General features: G+C 42.1%; 2 protein-coding genes across 2 annotated transcripts in view; one reads left to right on the top strand and one right to left on the bottom strand.

The window, feature by feature from the left end:
* LOC115467703 (protein adenylyltransferase SelO-like) overlaps positions 1-15,362 on the bottom strand; it is a 127,576-nt gene extending 112,214 nt beyond the window's left edge. Inside the window, exons 1-2 of the mRNA XM_030199284.1 lie at positions 14,633-15,362; positions 2,561-2,679 (exon numbers count right to left, since the gene is read on the bottom strand). Of these exons, the coding sequence (XP_030055144.1) occupies positions 2,561-2,679; positions 14,633-14,837 (324 nt within the window). The 5' untranslated portion in view covers positions 14,838-15,362. The remainder of the gene's footprint in view (positions 1-2,560; positions 2,680-14,632) is intronic.
* A 5,744-nt stretch (positions 15,363-21,106) lies between these two features.
* PDSS1 (decaprenyl diphosphate synthase subunit 1) overlaps positions 21,107-27,985 on the top strand; it is a 70,533-nt gene continuing 63,654 nt past the window's right edge. Inside the window, exon 1 of the mRNA XM_030199281.1 lies at positions 21,107-21,368. Coding sequence (XP_030055141.1) covers positions 21,195-21,368 — 174 coding nt within the window. The 5' untranslated portion in view covers positions 21,107-21,194. The remainder of the gene's footprint in view (positions 21,369-27,985) is intronic.

The following is a 27,985-nucleotide window of genomic DNA, read 5'->3' as shown; positions in this document are numbered from 1 at the left end:
CATGGTCCAACATTGCTCCCTCTCTCTTTCCTGCTGCTGTTCCCCTCCCACTCTATCCCATATAAGCCAGCATCTCTCCCTACCTCCTCCCTTCCGTTGTTGAACACCTGCCTCTTCTTCCCTGGGTACAACATCTTTCTCTTTCTTCCCAACTGCCCTCCCATCTAGCATCTCTCCCTCTCTCGCCACCACTCCTGAGTCCAATATCCTTCCCTCTCTCTCTCTCTCTTCCTTCCCTCCACCCCATTGCCATCTCTTTCCCCTCTTCCCCTGTTCCCAGGCCCATCATTTATTCCTCCACATCTCTCCCCCGGTCTACTTTAAAATAGCTCCAGAGAGCGGTATTATAACATGAACATAAGAGGGAATTAGATGTATAACAGTCTGAGGGGAGGGTGGGCTGTAGATCATTAAGGAGACAGAGGGGGGGAAGGGGGGGAAGAGGTTAATGTTGATGAATAATTCTAAGTCTGCAGTTATATGATAAGTTTGATTGTGTAATATATATAATCGGAATATGTTGACATCTCATGTACCATTGTTGATACCAATGATAAGCACAATGGGGGGGGAGGATAAAAATGTCAAAAGCTTGATGACGAACTACAATCACCAATTAATCAAGAGGCCATGCTATCTTTGAACATCGATGTATTTAGGTTATTGGAAATACCTCTTTGAAGTGTCATCAATAAAATGTCGAAACTAAAATAGGTGAAGGGGGAGGGGTTAAATGTAAAAGTTTGATGACTATCAATACGGATGTGTATCTGTAGAGTTCCTGTCAAATATGCTATTAATGTGTTATAGTAAAGTTGTATTTTCTGATTTGTCATCAATAAAAACCGTTGAAACATAAAATAGCTCCAGAGGCCCCCTGCGGTCCCCCATCTCTTCCCCCTTCTTGCCACCCTGATCCGAGGTCTTCCTTCCTTCCTTCCCTGTCTACCTTACATCCTGTTCTTGTTGACAGTGGATCGTCACTGCGGAAGCGATTCTAATATGCTGCCTAAGATTGCCCTGGTGCTGTTTCACTGCCACCGCCGCCGTGGTGTTCCAAACAGGAAGTTGGGACAGAAGGGGTGGAACATGGCAGAGGAACAGCATCGGGGCAGTCGGTTACAGGCAGCGTATCAGAACTGCTACTGCAGAGATGATCTCTTATCAACAAGAACAGGATGTAAGGTAGTCAGGGAAGGGAGGGAGACCTCAGATCGGGATGGCAAGAAGGGGGAAGACATGGTGGACTGTGGGGGGCCCCTGGAGCTGTAGGGCCCAGGGCAACTGCCCTGTTTGCCCCCCCCCCCCCCCCACCTAATGATGGCACTGTCTCTAATGCCGCCCGCTGTACCTTGCCCGACCTGACCACTTTTTCTGGGACCAATCAGAGACAATATTCAGCGGCACTGCCTGCTTTAGTGCCACTGAATATAAATACGAAATTTAAGCAGGCAGGAGAGGATCCTGCCCTCTTAAATCGCTTTGAATATTGGCCGGCCAACTTTTAACACACACACACATGCATATAGCAATGATTATACACACCGTGAATTGAATTTCATACATGCAATGCTTAAAAATATGTAGAGATATACACAGAGTAACAATGTTCTGCATAGAGGGCACAAATTAGCAAGGAGCTTAAGGTGTTCTTCTTTAGGATTGAAGTTATTTAGGCTCACCACTGAAGATTTAAGGTAATTTGATCAAGGGTTCTTTTGTAGGCCCTTCTCCAAAGTTTAAAAGAAGACCACAGGGAAAAGATATTCAATGAGGAGAAAAATCAATTGACAAGGGGGCATGCGATGAAGCTGCAGTGTGGTAAATTTAAAACGAATCAGAGGAAACTTTTCTTCACTCAACACGTAGTTAAACTCTGGAATTCGCTGCCGGAAAAGGTGGTTAAGGCGGTTAACTTAGCGGACTTCAAAAAAGGGTTGGATGGCTTCCTGGAGGAAAAAGCCATAGAATGTTATTGAATGGACGAGGGAATACAGTATTTCTAGGAAGGGCGGAACAAATGTACGGAGATGCTTATGTACTTATGTACTTAAGTGATCAAAATTCCACTTCAAGTGTTTAAGACAACTCCCCAGTGCTGGTGAACACCAAAGCAAGGCCCAGAACCAGAAAAACATGCTTTTCTTGGACAGAGAGACTCTAAAATAATATCGTCAGAGACGCTTTGACTGAAACATGAGCAAGCAAGTTAAAGCACAGTGTTCCTCTGAAGAAGCTTCAGTGAACGGGGCTCGTGGGGAGCTTATAAATGAAAAAAAGATAAATGTGCTTTTCTATGAATCACTTTGGAGTGTTTTTTAAGAAAAATTGAAAACTAACAAAGTTTTGCTACTGAATAAAGAGAAGTGTTTGGGGGAGTTTTTTCAGACCAATGATTAGTCTGTCATCCATGAGGTATTATAGCATGAGTTCAGCTTATTATATATATATATATATATATATATACACACACACACACAATTTTGATTTGGGTATATCAAGTGTGACATAAATATATTCAAATTACTGTTATTGCTTTAAGCCATAGGGAAGACCTGACCTGGGAAACTGCTACAAGTTGAACTCTCGAATGAAAAGGTGTAGGGTAAACAGCTGAAAAAATGCAGCGCCTGACTCTTCGAACATAGTTTTCTTGGATTGGATCAATTGGAAATGTATCTGAAAGAAAATAAGTTTTAACAAAATTTTGCAACTGAAAAATGCACTTAACATAAGCTCAGTAAAAGAAAGTTTGACCTATCCCTTTGTAGATCTCTCTGGTTCTGCACACCGCTGTATCTCTGGGCTCATAACTAGGTGAAAGCAAATAAAGTTAAGGACAAAGACTTTACCAGCTGGAAGGAGATAGAATAGAAAAGACCTTCCAAAACTGTGGGTTGAGACCCCAAATGGGGTCTCAAAACCTAAGTTTGGGGGTCATGACTTAGTTGGGCTCTCCAAAGGTGCATCATTATTCTGCACCTCCAGGCTGTCACACAATTTTTTTTTTGGCCACATTCATAGGGTCACAGTCACAAAAACATTGGGGAAGCACTGAGGTAGAGGATTTATATAAGATTCTTGGGCAAGCAGCAGTCCATTGTGCCACTCACTTATGACATTCCTAACCCCTGCTGGCCCAAGAAGTAAGAGACCCAAGGCACTCACAAGTGACATGAACTATGGAAACCATTTTAAGTTGTTTCTTTGTGAATCTTCCCCCCCTTGTTTAGGGCACCACTTAGTATTTTACAAATACAAACTGTGTTCATATTCTGCAAATTACCCCAGGGTCTAATGTGGATTACAAAAGAATATAACTAGATATCTCTAGGATGTATAGAGGTTCATTTTCAAAGAAGAAAAATGTCTCAAAAATGGCATAAAGTGATATTTGGACATTTTTATCCGAAAAATGTCCAAATTGTGATTTTTGAAATTTGGATTTGAGATGTTTTTCTCTGCAGTGCGTTCAAATCACAACGGGGTGTGTTGGAGGTGGGATTTGGACGTTCCTAAAACTTGGACATTTTTCTGCCATAATGAAGCAAAGCAAACTTGTCCAGGGCTAAAAGTCATATGTTTTTCTCTAGACCTGTTTCACTGACCCCCCTCCCACTCCCCAAAGATGTGAAAGAAACAGTACATACCAGCCTATATGACAGCTTCAGATGTTATGGCCAGTCCTATTAGAGCAGCAAGCAGGTCCCTGGAGTAGCCTAGTGGTCAGTGAACTGCACTGAAGAGAAAGGGACCCAGGCCCAAATCCCACTCTAACTGGTACACTTGTGGTAGAAATGTGAGCCCTCCAAAACCCACCAAAAACCTAATATACCTATGTATGGATGACACCTGCAGGTATAAGGGCTATTGTGGTGTTGTACAGTTGGGTACAGTGGATTTTGGAAGATTCACCATACAATATAAGGGGGTAACGGTGAGATGTGTACCTGGGACCTTTTATGTGAAGTTAATTGCAGTGCTCCCTAGGGTGCACATACTTTACCAACAGAATCTCCAAAGTACCTAATACTGCTACTCTATATAAAATACTTAAATCCTTCACTGTTCCTTCCATCCCAAATGAGTCCATCACCAGCATGCCACTGGCTCAAAATCTGGCATTCCACTTTGAGAACAAACTTGCCACCTTGCATGCCTCACTTACTCTCCCAATCCAGCCCCTCTACCTAATTCCCCTTATAAGCCGCTTCGCAACTCTTTAAGTAGGTTTGATAGTCCCTCCATCACCATTAAATGCATGAGACCAACCACCACCCTGCCTGACCCTATCCCTTCATCCCGATCAAAAAATTCTTAGATTCACTAAGCTCTTATATCTTATCTATGATTTCTACTAGCCTCGCTGAAGGCTATATTCCACTTACTACTACTACTACTTAACATTTCTTGAGCGCTACTAGGGTTACGCAGCGCTGTACAAAATAAACAAAGAAGGACGGTCCCTGCTCAAATGAGCTTACAATCTAAAGAACGAAATGTCAAGTTGAGCAGTCTAGATTTCCTGGGTAGAGGTGTAGAGGTTAGGTGCCGAAGGCGACATTGAAGAGGTGGGCTTTAAGCAGAGATTTGAAGATGGGGAGGGAGGGGGCCTGACGTATGGGCTCGGGGAGTTTGTTCCATGCGTGGGGTGAGGCGAGGCAGAAAGGGCGGAGCCTGGAGTTGGCGGTGGTGGAGAAGGGTACTGAAAGGAGGTATTTGTCTTGAGAGCGGAGGTTACGGGTAGGAACGTAAGGGGAGATGAGGGTTGAGAGGTAAGGAGGGGCTGCAGATCGAATACATTTGTAGGTTAGTAGCAGAAGCTTGAATTGAATGCGGTACCTGATCGGAAGCCAATGAAGTGACTTGAGGAGAGGGGTGATGTGAGTGTATCGGTTCAGGCGGAAGATAAGACGTGCAGCAGAGTTCTGAACGGACTGGAGGGGGATAGGTGGCTAAGTGGGAGACCAGTGAGGAGTAGGTTGCAGTAGTCAAGGTGAGAGGTAACGAGAGAGTGGATGAGAGTTCGGGTGGTGTGCTCAGAGAGGAAAGGGCGGATTTTGCTAATGTTATAGAGGAAGAAGCGACAGGTCTTGGCTATCTGCTGGATGTGCGCAGAGAAGGAGAGGGAGGAGTCGAAGATGACACCGAGGTTGCGGGCAGATGAGGGTGTTATTAACTGAGATAGAGAGTGGAGGTAGAGGAGAAGTGGGTTTGGGTGGGAAGACAAGAAGTTTGGTCTTGGCCATGTTCAGTTTCAGGTGGCGGTTGGACATCCAGGCAGCAATGTCGGATAAGCAGGCCGATACTTTGGCTTGGGTTTCCGCAGTGATGTCAGGTGTGGAGAGATAAAGCTGGGTGTCGTCAGCATAAAGATGATACTGGAAGCCATGAGACGAGATCAGGGAGCCCAGGGAAGAGGTGTAGATAGAGAAAAGAAGGGGTCCAAGGACAGAACCCTGAGGGACTCCAACAGAGAGCGGGATAGTGGTGGAGGAAGAGCCATGAGAGTGTACTCTGAAGGTACGATGGGAGAGATAAGAGGAGAACCAGGAGAGGACAGAGCCCTGGAACCCAAAAGAGGACAGTGTGTCAAGAAGTAAGTTGTGATTGACAGTGTCAAAAGCGGCGGATAGGTCGAGGAGAATGAGGATGGAGTAATGACCTTTGGATTTGGCGAGGAACAGGTCATTGCAGACTTTGGATAATGCCGTTTCTGTCAAGTGAAGTGGGCGAAAGCCAGATTGAAGCGGATCGAGGATGGTATGAGAGGCGAGAAAATTAATGCAACGGCTGTGAACGGCGCGTTTAAGTATTTTGGAGAGAAAGGGTAGGAGGGAGATGGGGCGGTAGTTGGACTTGGAAGCAAGCTACAATTCGACCTAAGATCAAGGATCTTTGACATACCCTGAATTATTATTGCTTAAATTTGTGCTTCCGACACCTCTTCATCTACTTCCCACCTTCTTTTACTGTGTCTCTAAGGGAATCTTTGTCAAACGTTGTCTGAAGCTACTACTTTATTTTCTGACCTTATTTTAGATGATTTTAATTTTCATGTTAATCTTCTGTGAAATTCTTATGATAAGTATTTTTTTTCTCTGTGTTGGATAATTTAGATCTTTTACAACATATTTCTTGTTCTACACATGTACCCCCCCCCCCCCCCGGATTCTATATATAGCACTGAGTGTTCCACACCAACATCCAAGCGTATTGTGTAACAATGCACGCACAGCACTTAACAAGTAATAATAAGCACTAATTGGAAATAATTAGAATTTATGCACACAACTCGCTAACTGTATTCCGTAACGCAACATGCCTACATTCTAATGCATGCAGCCAAAAAGGGGCATGGATATAGGCGGGGAAATGGATGTTCCAAAATTTATGCACACTATTATAGAATATGGCCCTCTGCGTGCTATTTATGCCACATTTTCCTTGGTGTAAATGGAGGTGCATAGTTCTAGGCACTGGGATATATAGAGTATTCTATATACCATGGCTAAAACTAGGCGCTGCTTATAGAATATGCTTAGGCAGAAATTTGTTCTGCATGGATTTTTCAGGCGCCATATACAGAATCTGGCTCATAGTGGGTCACACTTTAGACATAGGGCCTCTGTTATCATGCCGTGCATGCTGACGGAGTCCATTCAAAGTGAATAGGCTTTGTTGGCATTGCTGCACAGGGAACTCAAGTGTGGTTTGATAAAAGAGGCCTTAGTCTTATCATTGGCTAAAAATCACTTTTGTTCTTCATGATTTTATGATTACGCTGGTTCCTTGGTCAGATCATCATCCAATTACTTTTTCTACCAAGCTTTTGGCAGATTCTGTACTCCTTGCTGTTGCTCCTACTTTGCCAAGGAAAATTCTTAAACGTTCTGATCCAGATGAGGTTCCTCCTCTTTTTTCATTTTTTCCTTCGATTTTTTTGAAAGATCTCTGGAAGATCAAGCATTCCTTTGGAATTCAGTTTTTTCAGCTGAACTTTATATTTCATCAAGAGACAAATCTGACCAAAGTAAGCAATAACCTAAGAGCCCTGGTTTCCAGACCATCTTCATTTGCTTAAGCATCAGTCAAGACAAGCAGCGAGGAAATGGAGAAGGTATAAATGTATGTTTTTTCTTTCACTTTATAACTTTAATCATAATGCCTTCCAATCAGCTAAGAAGTCCTATTACAGTTTCCTTATTTTAGAATCAGCGAATAAACTTATTTTCAATAGTTTTTCAAATGATCTCTCCTGGCAGCACAGGTTGTGGTCATACTACTCTTTCTGCAGGCTCATTAGCACAGTATTTTGCTTTTAAAATGTATTCATTACAACAACTGTGCTCATCAACAATATTTTCTCCATCACCTATAATTCTCTCATCTTCTCAGACGCTGGAACTCTTAGCATCCTCTGATGATGTTGACCTTTCTATCCGACCTCTTGGTCAGTTTTTAATTTGCATTCAATTACTATATTTGAGAAAGTGGTTCAGTCTCCTAGATTGACATGGGCTCTTGATCGTAATCTTAATCATGTTCCATCTTCTTGGCTTATGATTTCTCATCATGGCCTATTCCCACTTGCATTCCAGTTGGTTTCAGACAGTTTATCTACCAGCCAGTTTCCTTCAGTTTGGAAGGAAGCTGTGGTCAGACCATTGTTGAAGGGTCGCTCTTTGGATCCTATTCTTCCATTTAATTATCATCCAGTATCCAACCTGAGTTTTATTTCTAAAGTAACTGCAATTTTTCAGCAGCTTTTACAATTTACTGATAAGGCCTACATCTTACAACCTCATCAATTGGGGTTTTGCCCTGGACATAGCTGTGAAACATTCATGGTTGCTCTGCTGAGCGATGTTTACTCAGCTTTTATCACAGTAAGATTATGCTTTTGGTTACAATTGATTTATCTGCTGCTTTTAATTTAGGTACATCATTCTCTCTGCTACTTACCTATCTTGCAGATTTGGAGATTGCAGCTTCAGTTCTTCATTGGTTTCTTCGTTTTTGAGCAATTGTTCCTTTTCAGTTGTACTTCCCTGTTCTCAATATACAACTTGCTTCATTGTGATGTCCCTCAAGGGTCTATGCTTTCCCCTCTATTGTTCAAAAATTGTCTCAGTACTCTAGCAACTCTTATTCAAGAACATATTATCAGTGCTTTTTATTATTCAGAGATGATACTCTTTTGAATCATTGTGTAGATTCTCTTTAACCTGATCTTTCTGCGTTTGTCTGGACTTGATGCCATACAAGTGTGGCTGGAACAGAACCATCTTGTTCGTAATATATCTAAGATGGCTGACTGTTGGATTACTGGTAGTCATTCAGTTCCTTCTTTAATTCAAACTCTTCAGGATATTCCATTTAAAGTAGTCACACAGTTTAAATATCTAGGTATTATACTTAATCAGGCTTTCACTTCTGAACCACAGGTTTCAGCTCTAGTTAAATCTTGTTTTTTTGTTCTGCAACAATTCCGTGCTGTCCGCTATTTTCTTGATCCCTCTTCACGAATAACACTTCTTTATGCTATTTTTGTTTCCCAGTTGGATTATTGCAATATTGTTCATTCTGGCTTATCACAAACTCTTTTAAAACATTTATAATTTGTACAAAATACGGCTTTACTAGTTCTTCCCTATGCCTGTAAGTCAGATCATATTACTCCGCTGGCTTCCAATTTCTTATCGTGTACAATATAAAATACTTGTCTTCACACATAAAATTTTACATACAGGAATGCCATCATATTTGTCTTCAGCTATTAACCTGTATGCGCCGCTAAGGCTGCTTTGGTCTATTAACAACTGGCACTTATATATTCCATCTGTATTTAGGGCTAGATTAGATTCCATGTGACATCGTGCTTTTTATTGTAATGCCCTTGCTCCCTGGAATGCACTTCCTGCTCTTTTATGTTTAGAATTGTCACTCCTAAATTTTAGGTCAGCTTTGAAAATTTATGTATTTCAGCTTGCATTTAATACTAATCTCTCTTAAGTCTATAGATGCTGGTTTGTTAAAATAAGGATGGATTGTTTGATTATTGAAGATCGTATGATCTGAATGCAGGAGAATGTATGATCTCTGTGTGTTTGGTTGAGGTTGCTTGTCTATTTGTTTTTTTCAATTTCTCTGTCCTATTGTGAATAGCGTTCCTTTCAAGTTTCCTTTTTATGACCTTTTAATGTAAACTGCTTTGCTGTGCTTTGTGTGAAATAGTGGTATATCAAATAAATAAAACATAAACCCAATACTACTCAGCAAGCCAGTCTGTCCCCCTCCTCCCAGCCAGCCCTCACCACCCAGGCAAGCCAGTTAACTACCCCCAGACTTTATCTCTCCAACAAACCAGTCAGCTATCCCTTAACCCCCCCCCCCCCCTCATCATACAGGCAAACTGGTCAGAAACCCCTAATGCCCTCCCCCTCCCCCAGCTAGCCCTCACCACCCAACGAAACCAATTATCCCTCTAGACCCAAACCTAACCCCAGCAAGTCAGAGAGCTACCTCTACTCACCATGCTAGTGACACTTCAGAACCACCGATCTCTATCTACCTTGCTGTTGTGCTAGCTGTCAGAAGAGGACCTTCCTCCTCTCTGTACCAAGTGGCTCCATGTACATTTAAAACATGCAGTGCAGGAACTCTGACACTGGTCTCAGGATCTTAAGTCTTCTGAGTTCAGCAGGAAAATTTCCCACACTGTGCAGCTCAAGTTCACACAACCGTGCAGTGCAGAGAGATAATGCTCCGGTGGTAGACGCAAAACGGGACATAAAAATTCCATATGCCAGAGGGAAATTTCTAGCTGCCATGGCAACATGGCACCTGGGTTTTGTTGAGCCCTATTTTATACCACAAAAAAAGTTCCATTTTGGGCTCATCAGACCACAAAATAGTCTCCAACATACATGCAGTGTTTCCTAATCCCTAATGAATAAGAAATAAATATAAGTTTCTCTACAGTAGGTCATGTGGTTTTTCTTCAGAAGTAGTTTCCTTCTTGTAATCCTACCATCCAAGACATACGTGTGAAGTAATGTTGAAATCAATAATAGTCAACATTTCCCCCAGAGACCATTTCCAGTCAGAGACCTCTATAGTTCTTAGGCCTCTTAGTGGCCTTGCTCAGCTGTATCCTCACCACACCTACTGACTTTGTAGGGACAGCCCAATTGAGGCAGTGTCATGGTATGGTATGTGAAGGAGTGGCCTAGTGGTTACTTTGGTGGACTTTGGTCCTGGGGAACTGAGGACCTGAGTTCAATTCCCGTCACAGGCAGCTCCTTGTGACTCTAGGCAAGTCACTTAACCCTCCATTGCCCACCGCATTGAGCCTGCCATGAGTGGGAAAGCACGTGGTGTACAAATGTAACTAAAATAAAATTAAAATGGTAGTGCCAAACCGTTTCCACTTTACAATGATGAACCTAAAAATGCTGCAAGAGATACTCAAATACACTGAAATTTTCCCATAGTTTTTCCCAAACCTGTCCCTCTGAATCATTTTATCCTGGCATTCTCTCGACAGTTACATATTCAGCATGTTTAGACTTTTGCTTCAGATTCACTTTCTACAACAGGTTGATTCTTCATCCAAGAGTCTTTGAATCAGCTCAACAACTGTGATTTGATATAGGTGAGCTTGCTTTGTTTAACTTATTACAGGCCTTATTATGTCAGTTTGTGAGAAAAAAAAAGGATGTGAAGACTTATGCAGTCAAGACTTCTGGGCATTTTATTCTTAATTACCTTTTGAATATTTCTAAAATTCTCCTTCCACCTTGAAAGCATAAAGTATATTGTTAGGTTAGGTTGTCTTTTATATACCACTCTTCACTGACTCACAAAACAGAGAGGTTTACAGTAACAATAATCATTAACAGAAGGAAAGAAACTACAGCAGTGGTTCCCAAACCTGGTCCTGGAGGCACCCCAGCCAGTCAGGTTTTCAGCATTCCTACAATGAATTTGCACTACCTCCACTGCACGCAAATCTCTTTCGTGAATATTCATTGTGGGTATCCTGAAAACCTAAGTGGTTGGGGAGCCTCTAGGAACAGGATTAGAAACCACTGAACTACAGTATTCCAAAGGATAGATAACAATCACTCAAAGATTAATAAGTACTTGAGAAACAAAGAGGGGCATAATCGAAAGGGGCGCCCAAGTTTTGTGGCGGACGTCCTCGCAAAAACATCCTGATGGAGGGGCAGGGAAACCCGTATTATCAAAACAAGATGGACGTCCACCTTTCATTTCGATAATACGGTCGGGGATGCCCAAATCTTGAAATTTAAGTCGTCTTTAGAGATGGTCGTCCCTAGACTTGGTCGTTTCTGATTTTCGGCGATAATCGAAACCAAGGACGTCCATCTCAGAAACGACCAAATGCAAGCCCTTTGGTCATGGAAGGGGCCAGCATTTCTAGTGCACTGGTCCCCCTAACATGCCAGGACACCAACCGGGCACCCTAGGGGGCACTGCAGTGGACTTCATAAAATGCTCCCAGGAACATAGCTCCCTTACCTTGTGTGCTGAGCCCCCCCCCCCCCAATCCACCCCAAAACCCACTACCCACAACTTTACGCCACTACTATAGCCCTTAGGGGTGAAGGGGGCACCTAGATGTGGGTACAGTGGGTTTCTGGTGGGTTTTGGAGGGCTCACTGTTCCCTCTACAAACGTAACAGGTAGGGAGGGGGATGGGCCTGGGTCCGCCAGCCTGAAGTGCACGGCACCCACTAAAACTGCTCCAGGGACCTGCATACTGCTGTGATGGAGCTGAGTATGACATCTGAGGCTGGCAAAAAATATTTTTAAAGATGTTTTTTTGAGGGTGGGAGGGGGTTAGAGACCACTGGGGGAGTAAGGGGAGGTCATCCCCGATTCTCTCTGGTGGTCATCTGGTCATTTCGGGCACCTTTTTGTGCCTTGGTCGTAAGAAAAACAGGACCAGGTAAAGTCAAGTGCTCGTCAGGGATGCCCTTTTTTCCCCATTATAGGTCGAGGACGTCCATGTGTTAGGCACGCCCAACACAAATAATGCCTTCGCTATGTCTCCGATTTGCCCCCTTGAACTTTGGCCGCCCCTGCGACGGAAAGCAGTTGGGGACGTCCAAAATCGGCTTTTGATTATACCGATTTGGACAACCCTGGGAGAAGGACACCCATCTTCCAATTTGTGTCGAAAGATGGGCGTCCTCTTTCGAAAATGAGCCTGAAAGTCTTACTTTAATGCATTCTGAATTGCAAAATGTGCAAAGGTACGAAAACTTATCTGTAACCCACTTAGATGACAGGTGGGATATAAAGCAAATAAATAAATAACTTGTACAAAGCACAGCAAATGTTAGACAGTTTTGGCCTTATAGTCTGCATTCTGTAACACTTCTAAATCGAGAAAATGGACAAACTAAGCTGATATATTTAACCTGCAATATCTGTAACGATGCAAAACACATTTATTTATGTTTTAGATTTGTTCTTGGGGATATTTGCCTAATTTGGTCAGTGATTTTAGAAGAGTTGAAGGGATGAGGAAAAGCGGAAGACTGAAAAGAAGATGGCTGGATGATATCCAGAAGTGAACTGGACATCCAAAGTGCAATACAAATGGCTCAGGAAAGGAAAAGACCCTTGGGCACTAAGGTTGGTTCCCAACACTGGCTCCAGCAGTCCATAAGGACTATGGGGTGCAATGATGATGATGGTGATGATGACTGGAGTTTATAAGATTGAATCAGCAAAATAAATCCAGGTAGGACTAGTCTAATGGTTAGTACAGTGTTTGGAGATCCTGGAGAACTGGGTTCAATTCCCACTGCAGCTCCTTGTGACCCTGGTCAAGTCACTTAACCCTCCATTGCCCCAGATACAAAAAACAAGATTGTGAGCCCACCAGGGACAGAAAAAGTACCTGAACGTAATGTGTACAGTGCTATATAAATGATTAGTAGTAGTATGTTTGCAACTGTGCTGATGTACAGTTCCTGAACCTTAGGTGACTATATCAAAGAAGCCAAAAACGGAATGTAAAACATTTAATCGCTATTTTCACCATTGCCACCTTAATATAAGAACACACTGTATATATGTCATTTTATTTTGCAAACATTTTGTGATATTGGTTTAAGGCTTGTATCACTACAGTAGTTCTCTGATCTGATCTGATTAAAGAGTCCTCAGAAGTTCTATAGCTTAAGAAAAAACTTCAGCCTCTCAGCATTCCGTGTTTCATTTTCACTTCATGTAAGCCATAGCAGAGAAACAAAAAGACTGTCCCCATTTAGCTCTCAGAAAGTGAAATTATCAAACACAGTACAGATATAATCACTGCATGTATTCACAATCCAGGGTAGCCTATTGATTTGTAACAGCACATCTAGAATGCCTATCCACGTCTGCAATACAATAATGGGTATGTTTACTAAGGCAAGTTAGCGATTTTAATGCACCTTTAAAGTTAAAGTGCATTAAATGCTAACGCTCTAATACATTCCTATGGGCACATTAGCGATTGAGCGTTAAAAATGCTAACACACCTATAGTGCGCCTTAGTAAACATACCCCTAAATTTGGAGAGCACATTATCCCCCAGATTCTATAAACAGCGACTGAAGTTGCAAGCGCAAATCAACATGTGTAGCCAATTTGTGCACGCAACTTAACCGCATAACAAGCCAATCAGGGCCAATAATTGGCCACTAACAAGCAATCATCAGCATTGAGCCCGCCTTGAGTGGGAAAGCGCGGGGTACAAACGAAACAAAAAAAAAAAAATAAATAAAATGAATTAGAATTTACGTGCACAACTTTCTAAGCGTATTCTGCAAAGTGGTGCACGTAAATTCTAATAGACAGCTCTCAAAAGACAGTGTGGCCATGGGAGGGGCATGGGCGTTCCTGAAAATTACACATACTGTTATAGAATATGCCCAATCTGTGCCTAAATTAGGTGTGGGCATTTACACCAGGTTTTAGTTAGTGTAAATGGCTGTGCCAAAATTTTAGTTACAGGGACAGCTGCTATGTGTATTCTATAAACTGCGTCTAACTTTAGGCGAGATTTATAGAATAGTGCTAATAGCAATGTTTTTTTGGTACCGATTATTTTAGGCGCAATTTATAGAAAGCTGGTCCTACGTGTGGTACTAAATGAAGATGTAGAGTACGGTCTGATTCAGCATGGTTCGATTTATGTTCTCTGTTCTTAAGTGTTGATCTGTGCTTATGAGTGGAAGACCTGAATGGTCTCTTTAAAAAAAAAAAACATTTATTTTTTTAATATCATCATGTTAAAAAAAAATTTTTTATTTTTTTAATATCATCATGACAGATTTTTGCAAGCAACTATGTCTGAACGACCATTGCTAAAACCAGTACATGACTTTTCTATCATGATTCTACCCAGATTGCTTAATTTATTCAGAGACATGGAGAGATAAAGTAACTTACTGCTTGTTTTTTTTTTTACCATCTTTATATCAAGCTATCCCAATCCATCAATACAGCTACAATTTGTCTATTAAATAAATAGACTCTTATTTCTAACTATTCAAGTACCCCACCACAACAACCATAACACTTTCTTAAAATAATTAATATGATGTACCTAAAAAGATTACAGATGATAAACTCCAGAAATCCAAAGATGTGATTTTCCTTCTTTCACAGTAGCCTAAGGCATTATTTGATTCATTCATATAAAAATGTTTATAACTGAAGACATCTGGACCAAGGAGATGATCCATCTTGCAGCATTTCGCACAACCAAGCTGTACCATCCACAATAAGTGTACCAGCAACCAGTATCTCATCTTGGCCTTCTCTGTTTCTATACAGTATAAAAAGGTAGGATACTACTCAGCAACAACTAAAATACTGGGGCGAAGAAAAACACACACAGTACTCCCAGATAAATACTGGGCTTGCCTGTTGTATCATTAATTTTAAACGGATTGCCTATTTATACTACTGCTTCACTCTATGTTTTGCCATTTTCTCTAGACTCTAATTACCCTGAAAAGAAAAACAGTAAGAATATACTACTATGTCAGAACCAACAAAACAGCGCCTGTTAGATTTACTCACTCCACCCAACCCAGACCAACGAAGAAAGTAAAGTCCAATGCAGTCCAGAAAAAAATCTCCATGCATGCTCCGACATCTAGCTGAAAAGTTCACAACACAACCCACTTTCTAGCCACGCACCACCATATTTTCAATTTTTCAGGTACACTTCCGTCGCTCTCTAGCTTCTCCCTGAACCCAGAAGAACGCCCTAAACCGAGAACTACTTCCGCCCCTCTATCTGTTGCTCCTCCTACTCGTAGCTACTTCCGCCCCTCCATCCTCGCAGGCACCGCCTTCCTAACTCCTACGACCCTGCCCACTACCGCTTCCTTCCACCCTTTGCCTGGGCCAAGGAGGTTTAATATACAGGAGTGGAAGTGAGCCTATCTAGTCTATTGTAAGCAATGAAGCCAATTAGGACAATTTAACTTTCCCCTTCCCAGCTCAGCTGTCATCCCCGTTTACTCAAAACAACGCATGCAAACCCTATGAGCTGCTGCATCCACATTGTCGGGTTGTTGTTTTTTTTTTATTGTTGGTCCATCTGTAACAAGTCTAAAGCTGTTTTAATTAGATAGGCAGTGCCTTAAAAGGTGGAGGACAAAAGTTGTTTTTTGTTTTGTTTTTTACTTATTGGACAGCTTTTTAATTTATTTGAAAGCTTCCCATATGTAGATATAAGTATCATGAAATAACAATTGAATATCACAAAAACAGCTTAAAAATTATAGCTGCTAGAAACAGCAATTTTAAGCTCTGTATTTTGTGCTCATTTTTCTACACTAAAACGTAAATAAATACACTGTATACAATACAGATGGCCACATTTCAGTGAGGATATCCTGTTTCCTGATGGGTTCATCTTAAATGTTGTTGTAATCTGCCTTGGGAAGCCTGGTGTTATAAAGATGATGGAATATGTTTACATTAAATGAAGTTGAATTAAACTCTCCTTTTATTGCGGCACATGTAATCACATCTTCATCTGTTTTGTAGCACTTTACCTTTTAGATACACAAATGGATTATTCTGGTGTTTGAGCATGTTTCAGGGACAAGTGGTTTATAAGTCAAAATAATAAAAATATTTTCTGTCAAACAGATATCTAATTTGTGGAAACATAACTAAATGGGCTATAAGCCCCTAATGCAGACCATTGGTTTTCTTATATTTTGTTCTTGTGATGGCTCATACTGTGCCAAAACTGGAAATACAGTGAGACAGAATAATAGAATTCAGTAACATCCAAAACTTATTTTTTATGTTTTAATCATCTTTATTCAAAACAAAACACGTTGGTTGATAAGCTTCATACAGATCAAGAAAAAAACAGTAAACCATCCAACATGGCACAATAAAAAGAACCCTTCCCCTCCCGTACTCCCCTCCCTCCCTATAAGCCCACCTGACTGTTTCCATCCGCCAAAATAAACACAGATCAGTAGGACGCAAAGCATTTCATAACAAGTAAAGCCATAAACAATACAGTTTATACTAAATTGTTTAACTACACTTTGGTTTTTCCTTCGGGTTTAATAAGCAATACCAGGTGCATGCAAGGTCTAGGTAAACAAATGTAAATAATCTATGTTTAAGGCGTATGCCCTAAATATGTAATACTTGGCAGCAATAATTAAACAGTGATAGAATATTCACATAGCAGGCAGCCAACAGATGTATTTTTCACTGAAAATAATCAACTTTGTATAAACTTGGCGACTAATACTGTGCGGCTTGCTATTTTGTATTTTGGAAGTGTATTGTTTGCATGCATAATAAAATTGCACTTGCACATTTTTCTGACACGGCTTTAACAAAAGCTGCCATAAGAGGCAGACACGGTCGTATAATTAACATTATAATTTTATTTGTATTTGGGTAATGACTGAGAAAAATACTATTAAAAATTATATAACAAAGCATGAAGTTGACTTGGTTAACTTCTGCTGTATATCAACCAGTAGTAAATAATAGTAATATTTATAATATACTACTGCATTCTTCAAAATAGAAGGAGCAAGTTCCCACAAACCATCTAGGCACAGGTTAAAAAAAAAGCTTTCATATGCTCCCAGGTTTCAACTTAATATATGTTAAATGTGGGATATGACTGTCATAAATAAATAGAAACTCTGAATGTTAAGCACATAATTCTCATAACATGATGTCTGTTTTAGTGGCCCATTACCAGGAGAAAACAAATCTGTGCACGAATATAACACATGCTAGGGTGTCCCTGTAACCAGCCCCTCCAACTGACCACTGATTAAGATTTATAACAAATTACTACTCTACCTATGAAACGTTATCCCGTTTTTGTGCTTCCTCTATGTACATCTGTATGCTGCACAAGCTGGCATGTTTGAAAATGTAAGTGAGATTAAATAAAAATGCTACCAATAATCAGTGCTTTTTTTGTGCTGGTACACGCCGGTACAGCGCACCGGCACCTTTTTTCTGACGTCTGGCTCACCTACCCACTCCATCCTATTCGTGCTCTGTGCTCCCTGAGTTGAAATCTTTTGTTTACCCGAAGTCTTGGCGAACCGGCAGTGAAAGCAGCAGGCAGACGGGCAGGTTCGTCTCCTCGTCGCTTCCCTTCCCTCTCAGCGCATCCCGTCTTCCTCTGATGTAATTTCCTTTCCGTGAGGGCGGGACATGCTGAGAGGGAAGGGAAATGACGAGGAGGTGAGCCTGCCTGCCAGTGCCTGTCTGCCTGCTGCTTTCACTGCCGGTTTTTGCTGCGACTTTGGATAAACAAAAGATTTCAACTCAGGGAGCACAGGTGCATGAATGGAAGGGAACGGAAAGGCAGGGAAGAGAGAATTGTTGGACATGGATAGGAGGGGAGGGCAGGGGAGAGAGGAGAATCGCTGGACATAGATGGCAGGGGAGAAAGGAGACATACTGGACATTGATGGGAGCGGAGGTCAGCGAAGAGAGATTCGCTGGACATGGATGGAAGGAGAGGGCAGGGGAGAGAGGAGAATCGTTGGACATGGATGAGAGGGGAGGAAAGGGGAGAGAGGAGAATCACTGGACAAGGATGGCAGGGGAGGACAGGGGATAGAGGAAAATCACTGGACATGGGAGGGGAGGGCAGGGGAGAGAGGAGACATGCTGGACATGGATGGAGGGGAGGGAAGACAGGAAGAAGATGCACATGGATGGGAGGGGAGGGCAGGGGAGAAAGGTGAAATGATGGAAATGGATGGAGAGGAGATCAGGAGATAGAGGAGAATTGCTGGACATGGATGGATGGAGGGGTTGGCAGGAAGAGAGGAGAAATGCTGGACTTGGATGGAGGAAAGGGGAGACAGAATTATTGCTTTATATGGATACAGGGAAGGAAGAGAGAGGAGAAATGCTGGACATGGATGGAGTCCCTACTGCCTTTAAACATGATGTGATCACACCTCTCCTTAAGAAGCCTTCACTCAACCCTACTTGTCCCTCTAATTACCGACCCATCTCCCTCATCCCTTTTCTCTCCAAATTACTTGAGCGTGCTGTTCACCACCGCTGCCTTGATTTTCTCTCCTCACATGCTATTCTTGACCCACTACAATCTGGTTTTCGCCCTCTCCACTCAACTGAAACTGCGCTTACTAAAGTCTCCAATGACCTATTACTGGCTAAATCCAGAGGTCAATATTCCATCCTCATTCTTCTTGATCTTTCCACTGCTTTTGACATTGTCGATCACAGCATACTTCTCGATACCCTGTCCTCACTTGGATTCCAGGGCTCTGTCCTTTCCTGGTTCTCTTCCTACCTCTCCCTCCGCACCTGTAGTGTTCACTCTGGTGGATCCTCTTCTACTCCTATCCCTCTGCCTGTCGGCATACCTCAGGGTTCTGTTCTTGGTCCCCTCCTCTTTTCTATCTACACTTCTTCCCTTGGTTCATTAATCTCATCCCATGGCTTTTCCTACCATCTCTATGCTGATGACTCCCAAATCTACCTTTCTACCCCTGATATCTCACCTTGCATCCAAACCAAAGTTTCAGCGTGCTTGTCTGACATTGCTGTCTGGATGTCTAAACGCCACCTGAAATTAAACATGACCAAAACCGAGCTTCTCATTTTTACCCCCAAACCCACCTCCCCACTCCCCCTGTTTTTTATTTCTGTTGATGGCTCTCTCATTCTCCCTGTCTCCTCAGTTCGAAACCTTGGGGTCATCTTTGACTCTTCCCTCTCCTTCTTTGCTCATATCCAGCAGATCACCAAGACCTGTCGTTTCTTTCTTTACAACACCCATAAAATCTGCCCCTTTCTTTCCAAGCACTCTACCAAAACCCTCATCCACACCCTTGTCACCTCTCGTTTAGACTACTGCAATCTGCTTCTTGCTGGCCTCCCACTTAGTCACCTCTCCCCTCTCCAATCGGTTCGAAACTCTGCTGCCCGTCTCATCTTCCGCCAGGGTCGCTTTACTCATACTACCCCTCTCCTCAAGTTGCTTCACTGGCTCCCTATTCGTTTTTGCATCCTGTTCAAACTTCTTCTACTAACCTATAAATGTACTCACTCTGCTGCTCCCCAGTATCTCTCCACACTCGTCCTTCCATACACCCCTTCCTGTGCACTCCGCTCCATGGATAAATCCTTCTTATCTGTTCCCTTCTCCACTACTGCCAACTCCAGACTTCGTGCCTTCTGTCTCGCTGCACCCTACGCCTGGAATAAACTTCCTGAGCCCCTACGTCTTGCCCCATCCTTGGCCACCTTTAAATCTAGACTGAAAGCCCACCTCTTTAACATTGCTTTTGACTCGTAACCACTCGCCTCCACCTACCCTCCTCTCCTCCTTCCTGTACACATTAATTTGCTTACTTTATTTTTTGTCTATTAGATTGTAAGCTCTTTGAGCAAGGACTGTCTTTCTTCTATGTTTGTGCAGCGCTGCGTACGCCTTGTAGCGCTATAGAAATGCTAAATAGTAGTAGTAGTAGAGGGGAGGAAAGAGGAGAAGTGCTGGACATGGATGGACATGGATGGGAGGAAAGAAAAAAAGAAGAAGATGCATATGGATGGAGATGAGGGAAAGGGAAGAAAGGAGAAAAACTGCACATGGATGGAGAAAATAGGCAAAAGCTGGATCCACGTTATACCTTCTCTAGTCAATTCCACGGAGGAGGACCCAGCTTTTACTTATGGATGTAGGGCAAGAAATGAAGAAGAAAGGAAGAAAGTAAATAAATAAAAGGAAAGGAAGCCCTGGAAACAGAGTTAAGAGAACACATAGAGAGCAGCAGAATCAGAGACTGTGACCAATATGGATAGAAAAACAAAGTCACCAGACAAAAAGGGTAGAAAAAAAAATCATGTTATTTTCATGTTAGTGTTTGAAATATGTCCAATTTGAGAATTTACATCTGCTGTCTTATTTTGCACTGGGTATGCTGGAGCTGTAACAGCTTAAAGAAATTATTTATAATGAAAAAAAAAAATCACATTTTTTTCTCCTATACTAATATATTATCAATGATTTCTTTATATGCGCCATGGCTGGTATAAGGGGTGTGGTTAATGTGGGTGTGGCTATAAAAGGGGTGGGGCCACATGTGGTGACCCCCCACCTATAATGAGTACTGGCACCTTTTTTTTCTACAAAAAAAAGCACTGCCAATAATGAAGAACGACAACCTAGATGCAGCAGCTCTTTGCTTGCTTTGTTTTGAGTATACGGGGATGACAGCACCGCGGGTAGGGGAAAACTCAAACCAACCTAATTGGTTTCAGCATTTCACTTAATCTCCTGTCTATTAAACCTCCTTGACCTGGGCTGCTCCAGGAAGAGCCAGCCCAAGGTTGCTCTTGGTCAAGGAGGTTTGTTATCAGAAAACGGCATGATGTCACACGGCTGAAGCCGCCTCCATCCCAGGACGTTTTAATTTTCCCTACTTCAGTGGCCGCCATCTTGATCAACCCAAAACAATTCAATTGATAGGGCGACAAGCTCCGCCTACTGGGTGCAATGGGGGCTAGCTAGCTCATGTCGCCTCCTGTTATCAAATCTTCTTGCTCTTGCAAAGGAGGTGGGTCTAGCTTTCGACTTTGTTCACGCGAGAGATGATGGGAGCTTCCGGCGGAAAATGGCCTCAGTTCTGTGGCGGTGCTGCTGTAGGAGCGTGGGGAGCCACCGCCCTGAAATCTCTTGTGCCCGCAATCGTTTCTTGGTGTCACCGGTGCTGGAGGAGCGGAGGCAGATACAGTATCTGCAGAGCTGGGTTCCTGGGACACGGGCATGTCGGAGCCGCGGCACAGAGGTGAGAGGGCGACGGAAGGTCATGAGCAGGTGGTGCCCAATGAATGGGGGGAGGACGGGAGCAGCCAGGTTCGAGTGGAGGAAGACTTATTAAGAGGTAGACGTTAAGATCGAGAGTTTGTACTCGTTGTGAGCTTACTCCAGTTGTGTCTGTAGCTTGTGGCCCTGTTTTCTCTGGGAGAGGCTGGATTGCAAGTCCATGGATGCAGTCGGGTAGACCAAGCCTAGATCAATATATCAGAGTTGAATTTGGTCAGGGGGAAACCCAATGTGTAGTAATACAGATTTGTTACCTTGTATGCCTTTTATTTATGGGCAGACTGGATGGACCGTGCAGGTCTTTCTCTGCCGTCATCTACAATGTTACTATGTATTTGGTAAAGAGTGCATCCATTAATAGGGAATGAATGAAAAATAAGAATCGGATTTTCCCGTGCTCGGGGGTAGTTGACAGGCTGCTTTATTCTTAAGGAGTAAATACTGCCTGTGGGTACAACACCAGAGTATCTGTAAAAGTGAGAAATGTGGGTGGCTAATTATCTGATTGACCCATACCAAAAATAATACATGGTAAAAGTACTCAGGCCTACCTAATCTATTTATCTCCGATGGGATACCACAGAGCCTCTCCAGTCTTGGGGCCAGATGCTCGAAGCTTACTGGGTTTGTAATGCTCCGTTTTCACTGTTCTTAGCCTGTTTTGTGTGTATGATGCTGTGTGCCTAATGCTCAAACAGTTTTGCCGATGCTTTTTCCAATCGCTAAAGCAACATCAGAAAACTAGATGCAAACGTATTAAAAAGAGCATTCCTTTCTGCACAGACATTTCTGTGCAATGCACAGAAGCGCGTGCCTATTTGTACTGTTTAAAAATGTTCAGTAGGTCCAAAGTGGTGCTGCATGTGAAAGGGCAGCTTCTCGGTGGCATGGTCTGCAGCACTTTTCATGTGCAGAATGTATCATTTTATTTCAGTATTTATATACCTCGTAGACCTAAGTGGTTTACAGTTTTATTTTACAGGTATATGCGTGTGTGTGTGTGCATGCCAAGAACACTAAAGCAACCTTAAAAAAAAAAGTATTTGGTTGCCATACACAAAATACAGCAATAAAAAAAGACAATAAAAAAGGTAACCAACAAGAATAGTCCATGATGCATGCCTTTATAGCAGGGTCCAAAGAGCAGTTGTTGCCATTTTGAGCATGTGCTGAACATTGACACTTACTGAGAGACCAATCTGTGCATGTGCCAGGTACCTCCCCTACCAAATTGCATGCAGCCTTTCTGCACATCTCATTTGCATGTGATTTCCTTTGATCATTGATAGTTCAGCCAAGGCTATAAATTCACCTGATGACTTTGGAGCATCAGCCGCTTAATCAGTAGCATCACACCTTTGCATCTATGGATTCCTGTTTTGACATTCTATACCACCTGCTCTAAGATTTTTTTTCTATATGTACACCGCAATATGTTTAAAGAAATATGAGTCAGTAGCCAGTGAGGTGTGCATGCAAATATAGGGCTACATGGAGAGGAGGAAGCCAGGGAGGACCTAGAGCCAGTGATGTGCTGGAAAGATTTTAACAACAGGCTCTCCGGGCATAGCCAACTGTACAAATTTTTTTTTTTGGGGGGGGGCTGAGGTGGATTGGGGGGGGGGGGGCAACACATTCCTCACTCCTCCTCCCCCCTCCCCCATGTGGGCATGGAAGGCATAACTTTGCTGGCAGGGATGCCGACTATCTCTTTTGATCTAGGCACAGGAAAAAAGAAAAAATGTTAAATGCTCCCAGTTTTCAGTCTAATTCATGTTTAATGTGGGATAATATAAATGTCATAAATAACTTAAAATAGGTAAATAAATAGATAGAAACTCTGGATGTTGAGCACCTGATTGTCATAACATGATGCCTGTTTTAGTGACCTTTTACCAGGAGAAAAAAAAATATCTCTGCACAAATACAAGAGGACCTTACGAGACTGGGAGACTGGGCGGCTAAATGGCAGATGATGTTTAATGTGAGCAAGTGCAAGGTGATGCATGTGGGAAAAAAGAACCCGAATTATAGCTACGTCATGCAAGGTTCCACGTTAGGAGTTACAGACCAAGAAAGGGATCTGGGTGTCGTCGTCGATAACACACTGAAACCTTCTGCTCAGTGTGCTGCTGCGGCTAAGAAAGCGAATAGAATGTTGGGTATTATCAGGAAAGGTATGGAAAACAGGTGTGAGGATGTTATAATGCCGTTGTATCGCTCCATAGTGCGACCGCACCTTGAGTATTGTGTTCAATTCTGGTCGCCGCATCTCAAGAAAGATATAGTAGAATTGGAAAAGGTGCAGCGAAGGGTGACTAAAATGATAGCGGGGATGGGACGACTTCCCTATGAAGAAAGACTAAGGAAGCTAGGGCTATACAGCTTGGAGAAGAGACGGCTGAGGGGAGACATGATAGAGGTATATAAAATAATGAGTGGAGTGGAACAAGTGGATGTGAAGCGTCTGTTCACGCTTTCCAAAAATACTAGGACTAGGGGGCATGCAATGAAACTACAGTGTAGTAAATTTAAAACAAATCGGAGAAAATTTTTCTTCACCCAACGTGTAATTAAACTCTGGAATTCGTTGCCGGAGAAAGTGGTGAAGGCGGTTAGCTTAGCAGAGTTTAAAAAGGGGTTGGACGGTTTCCTAAAGGACAAGTCCATAAACCGCTACTAAACGGACTTGGAAAACTCCAAAATTCCAGGAATAACATGTATAGAATGTTTGTATGTTTGGGAAGCTTGCCAGGTGCCCTTGGCCTGGATTGGCCGCTGTCGTGGACAGGATGCTGGGCTCGATGGACCCTTGGTCTTTTCCCAGTATGGCATTACTTATGTACTTATGTAGTGTCCCTATAACCAGCTCCTCCTCCAAATGGCAAACTAGTTACGATTTATAACAAATTATTACTTTACCTATGAAAAGTTATTCCACTGTTATACCTCCTCTGTGTACATCTGTATGCTGCACAAGCTGGCATGTTTGAACATATAATTGAGATTAAATAAAAATGCTACCAACATTAAAGATCAACAACATGGATGCAGCAGCTCAAAGGACTGTTTGTTTTGAATGTACAGGGATGGAAAACAAACAAACCTGTTACTTGACTTCATCATGCACCTCCTCTTCTCAATCAAACCTTGAACCACAGTCCTGCACTTGCTGCTGCTGGCTTCCTTACTGCAGCTGTGATCCTCACACTGGGGGAGGGCAAAACAAAAAAAAAACCAGAATGAAAATGTGCATGGGGTCATAGCCCTCCTCCCTCCCCTCAGGCTATAACTTCCTGTTTTGGAGAGGGAGGAGGAAGGGAGCTGGCAGGGGCACACTCAGGGCTGCGGCCCCAGGCAATGGTTTTTATCAGCTGTTTTTTTTTTGTTTTGCTGGCTTCTGAGAGGAGGAGAACAACTAAGTGAGACTGATGTTTTCAGGAAGGGACCTGAGCCACCCCAGCCCAAGTTTTAGGAGCCGGTTGTTAAAGTTTAACAACCGGCTCCCAAAATTCTTTAAAAAATAACAAACGGCTCTAGCGAGCCGTTGCGAGCCGGCTCCAGCACACCACTGCCTAGAGCCAGCCTTTAGTGAAACAGTAGTAGACTAGTTGGGGTGGGACTGGAATGAGGGAGAGATGAATGCTAAGTTTGTACTGAGAAGATCCCAGTTAGGAGGAGAAAAAGGACATCTCCAGGTAATGTCTGCTTTGCTTATGTTAAACTTGTCTGTTCTTTTTGAGTCGCATATCATGATCTTTTATTCTATAACTTCTTTTCCATGAAAAAACTGTTTGTGGTTTGTGCATTATTACCTTTTAAGGCTGGCCCCAACAAATTTTCATTAAATCTAGGAGCCAGCTCAACTTAGGAGCCAGCATCTAAGACCTTTCTTGCTTCTCCTTGCCCACCCTTCTAGCATTGTCCCGTGATGTTTGGGGGGAGGGGGTTGGAATCCCCTCCCAGATTAGCAGTAGCTGTTTTAGAAATTGGCTTACTAAGATTTGATGTTTTTTTTTTTTTTTTTCCTATTTTGTGCCTGTGTGCAAAGAAACTTTAATAAATCAGTTCCTTAAGGTGCCTCTGCTAATCAGTTGCAGAAGTCAATAGTCTCCCTTCCTAAAGCATGCTGTCAGCTGTGCGGCAGCATCCTCTAGGTAGATGGAGTAAAGAGGCAATTGCCTCTTTAAGAACATAAGTATTTCCATACTGGGACAGACCTAAGGGCCATCAAACTCAGCATCCTGTTTCCAACAGTGGCCAATCTAGGTTACAAGTACCTGGCAAGATCCCAAAACAGTGCAATACATTTTATTCTGCTTATCCTAACAAAGTGCCGCTGATAAGCGGAGAACTCGAACGCCCCACGAGAAAACACAAACAGAGAAAAGAGTGGGATGTTTGACCACGGAAAAACAAATCCTGGAGACAAAAATGTATAAAAACTTCTTTATTATTAAAAAAGACTCTTTTTTTTTTTTTTTAATAATAAAGAAGTTTTTATACATTTTTGTCTCCAGGGTTTGTTTTTCTGTGGTCAAACATTCCACTCTTTTCTCTGATTCTGCTTATCCTAGAAATAAGCAGTGGATATTCCCCAAGTCTATTTTAATAATGGCTTATGGTCTTTTCTTTAGGATGCTATCTAAACCTTTTTTTAAATTCACTAAGTTAACTGCTTTTACTACGTTCTCTGGCGAATTCCAGAGTTTAATTACATGTTGAGTGAAGAAATATGTTCTCCAATTCGTTTTAAATTTAGCTTCATTGTGTGCCCCCTATTCCTAGTATTTTTTGAAAGAGTAAACGAGATTCACGTCTACCCATTTCACCCCACTCATTATTTTATAGACCTCTTTATCATATCTCCCCCCCAGCCGTCTTTTCTCCAAACTGAAGAGCCCATCATCCCCTTTATCATTTTTGTTACCCTTCTCTTTCCCTTTCTAATTCCGCTTTATCTTTTTTGAGATGTGATGAACAGAATTCACAGTGTTCGAGGTGCGGTTGCACCATGGAGCGATACAAAGGCATTATAATGTCTTCATTTTTGTTTTTCATTCCTTTCCTAATAATACCTAACATTTTATTTGCTTTCTTAGCCACCGTAGTATACTGAGCAGAGGGTTTCAACGTATCATCAACGATGAAGCCTAGATCCCTTTCCTGGTCGGTGACTCCTAATGTGGAACCTTGCATTACGTAGCTATAGTTCAGGTTCCTCTTTCCCACATGCATCACTTTACACTTGCTTACATTAAACGTCATCTGCCATTTAGACGCCCAGTCTCGTAAAGTCATCTTGTAATTTTTCACAATCCTCTTGTGATTTAACAACTTTGAGTAACTTTGTGTCGTCAGCAAATTTAATTACCTCACTAGTTACTCCCATCATTTATAAATATGTTAAAAAGTAGTGGTCCCAGCACAGACCCCTGGGGAACCCCACTATCTACCTTTCTCCATTGAGAATACTGACCATTTAACCATACTCTCTCTGTTTTCTATCATTTAACTAGTTTTTAATCCATGATAGAAGATTACCTACTATCCCACGACTCTCCAATTTCCTCTGGAGTCTTTCATGAGGTGCTTTGTCAACGCCTTTTGAAAATCCAGATAACACAATATCGACTGGCTCACCTTTTATCCACATGTTTGGTCACCCCTTTAAAGAAATATAATAGATTGGTGAGGCAAAATTTCGGGCCTGTTAAGAATCGGTCCCAAGATTAACGTCTTAGCACGGCGAAGTGATACCCCTGTTCAATAACCTTATTGGGCTAAACCTGAAGAAGCCTGTAACAAGGCAAAACAATATGGGCCCCGTTGTTTATCTAATCAGAGGGGTTATTGCACTACCTCAGTAAAAGCTAAGTTTTAAAGTTTTCTCTGTTGTTTATCTAGACTGTGTTATTCAGCAAATAGACTGATTGTTTTGATATAATTTCTAAAACGACTTTTTTGTTCATAAGCAAATTAATATGGGTAAAAAACAGCCCTATGAATGAGAGAGGACCGCAGACACTACAATCTCTCGTAGATATTAGAGTCTTGCAGGTCAGACCTTGGTTAATCCTTGGTCTCTGAGGGCTTTACCTATATACATTAAGATCTGTAAATTATCTTACCCTTTGGGTTTTATTTTTTTGCTGTTCCCCAGTATCGTGGTATTAGATTACGGAAGTAAGGAGAACAGCTTGTACTGTCTTCTTGACAACACTGTTTCTAATAAAAAATAAAATCCCTTACAGCAACAGGGCTTATTTTAAAAGAAGAACATAAGAAGAATAACACTGAGGGGTAGATAGAGGCATATTTTCAAAGCACTTAGCACATCATACCAATAGCACTACTGTGCAGTTCTTCAATTTCAAAAAAGAGAGGAAATAAGAAAAGGAAAAAAAAGTTCATAAATGATCTAGAGGTGGGAATAACTAGTGAGGTAATTAAATTTGCAGAAACAAAGTTATTAAATTGCAAGAGGATTGTGAAAAATTGCAAGACGATCTTACAAGACTGGGAGACTGGGCATCCAAATAGCAGATGTTTAATGTGAGCAAGTGCAAAGTGATGCAT

This window comes from Microcaecilia unicolor, chromosome 1 (genome assembly GCF_901765095.1).
Source record: "Microcaecilia unicolor chromosome 1, aMicUni1.1, whole genome shotgun sequence".
Lineage (NCBI taxonomy): Eukaryota > Metazoa > Chordata > Amphibia > Gymnophiona > Siphonopidae > Microcaecilia > Microcaecilia unicolor.
Note: the sequence above shows the minus strand (reverse complement) of the source record. Positions and strands in the feature narration are given on the sequence as shown.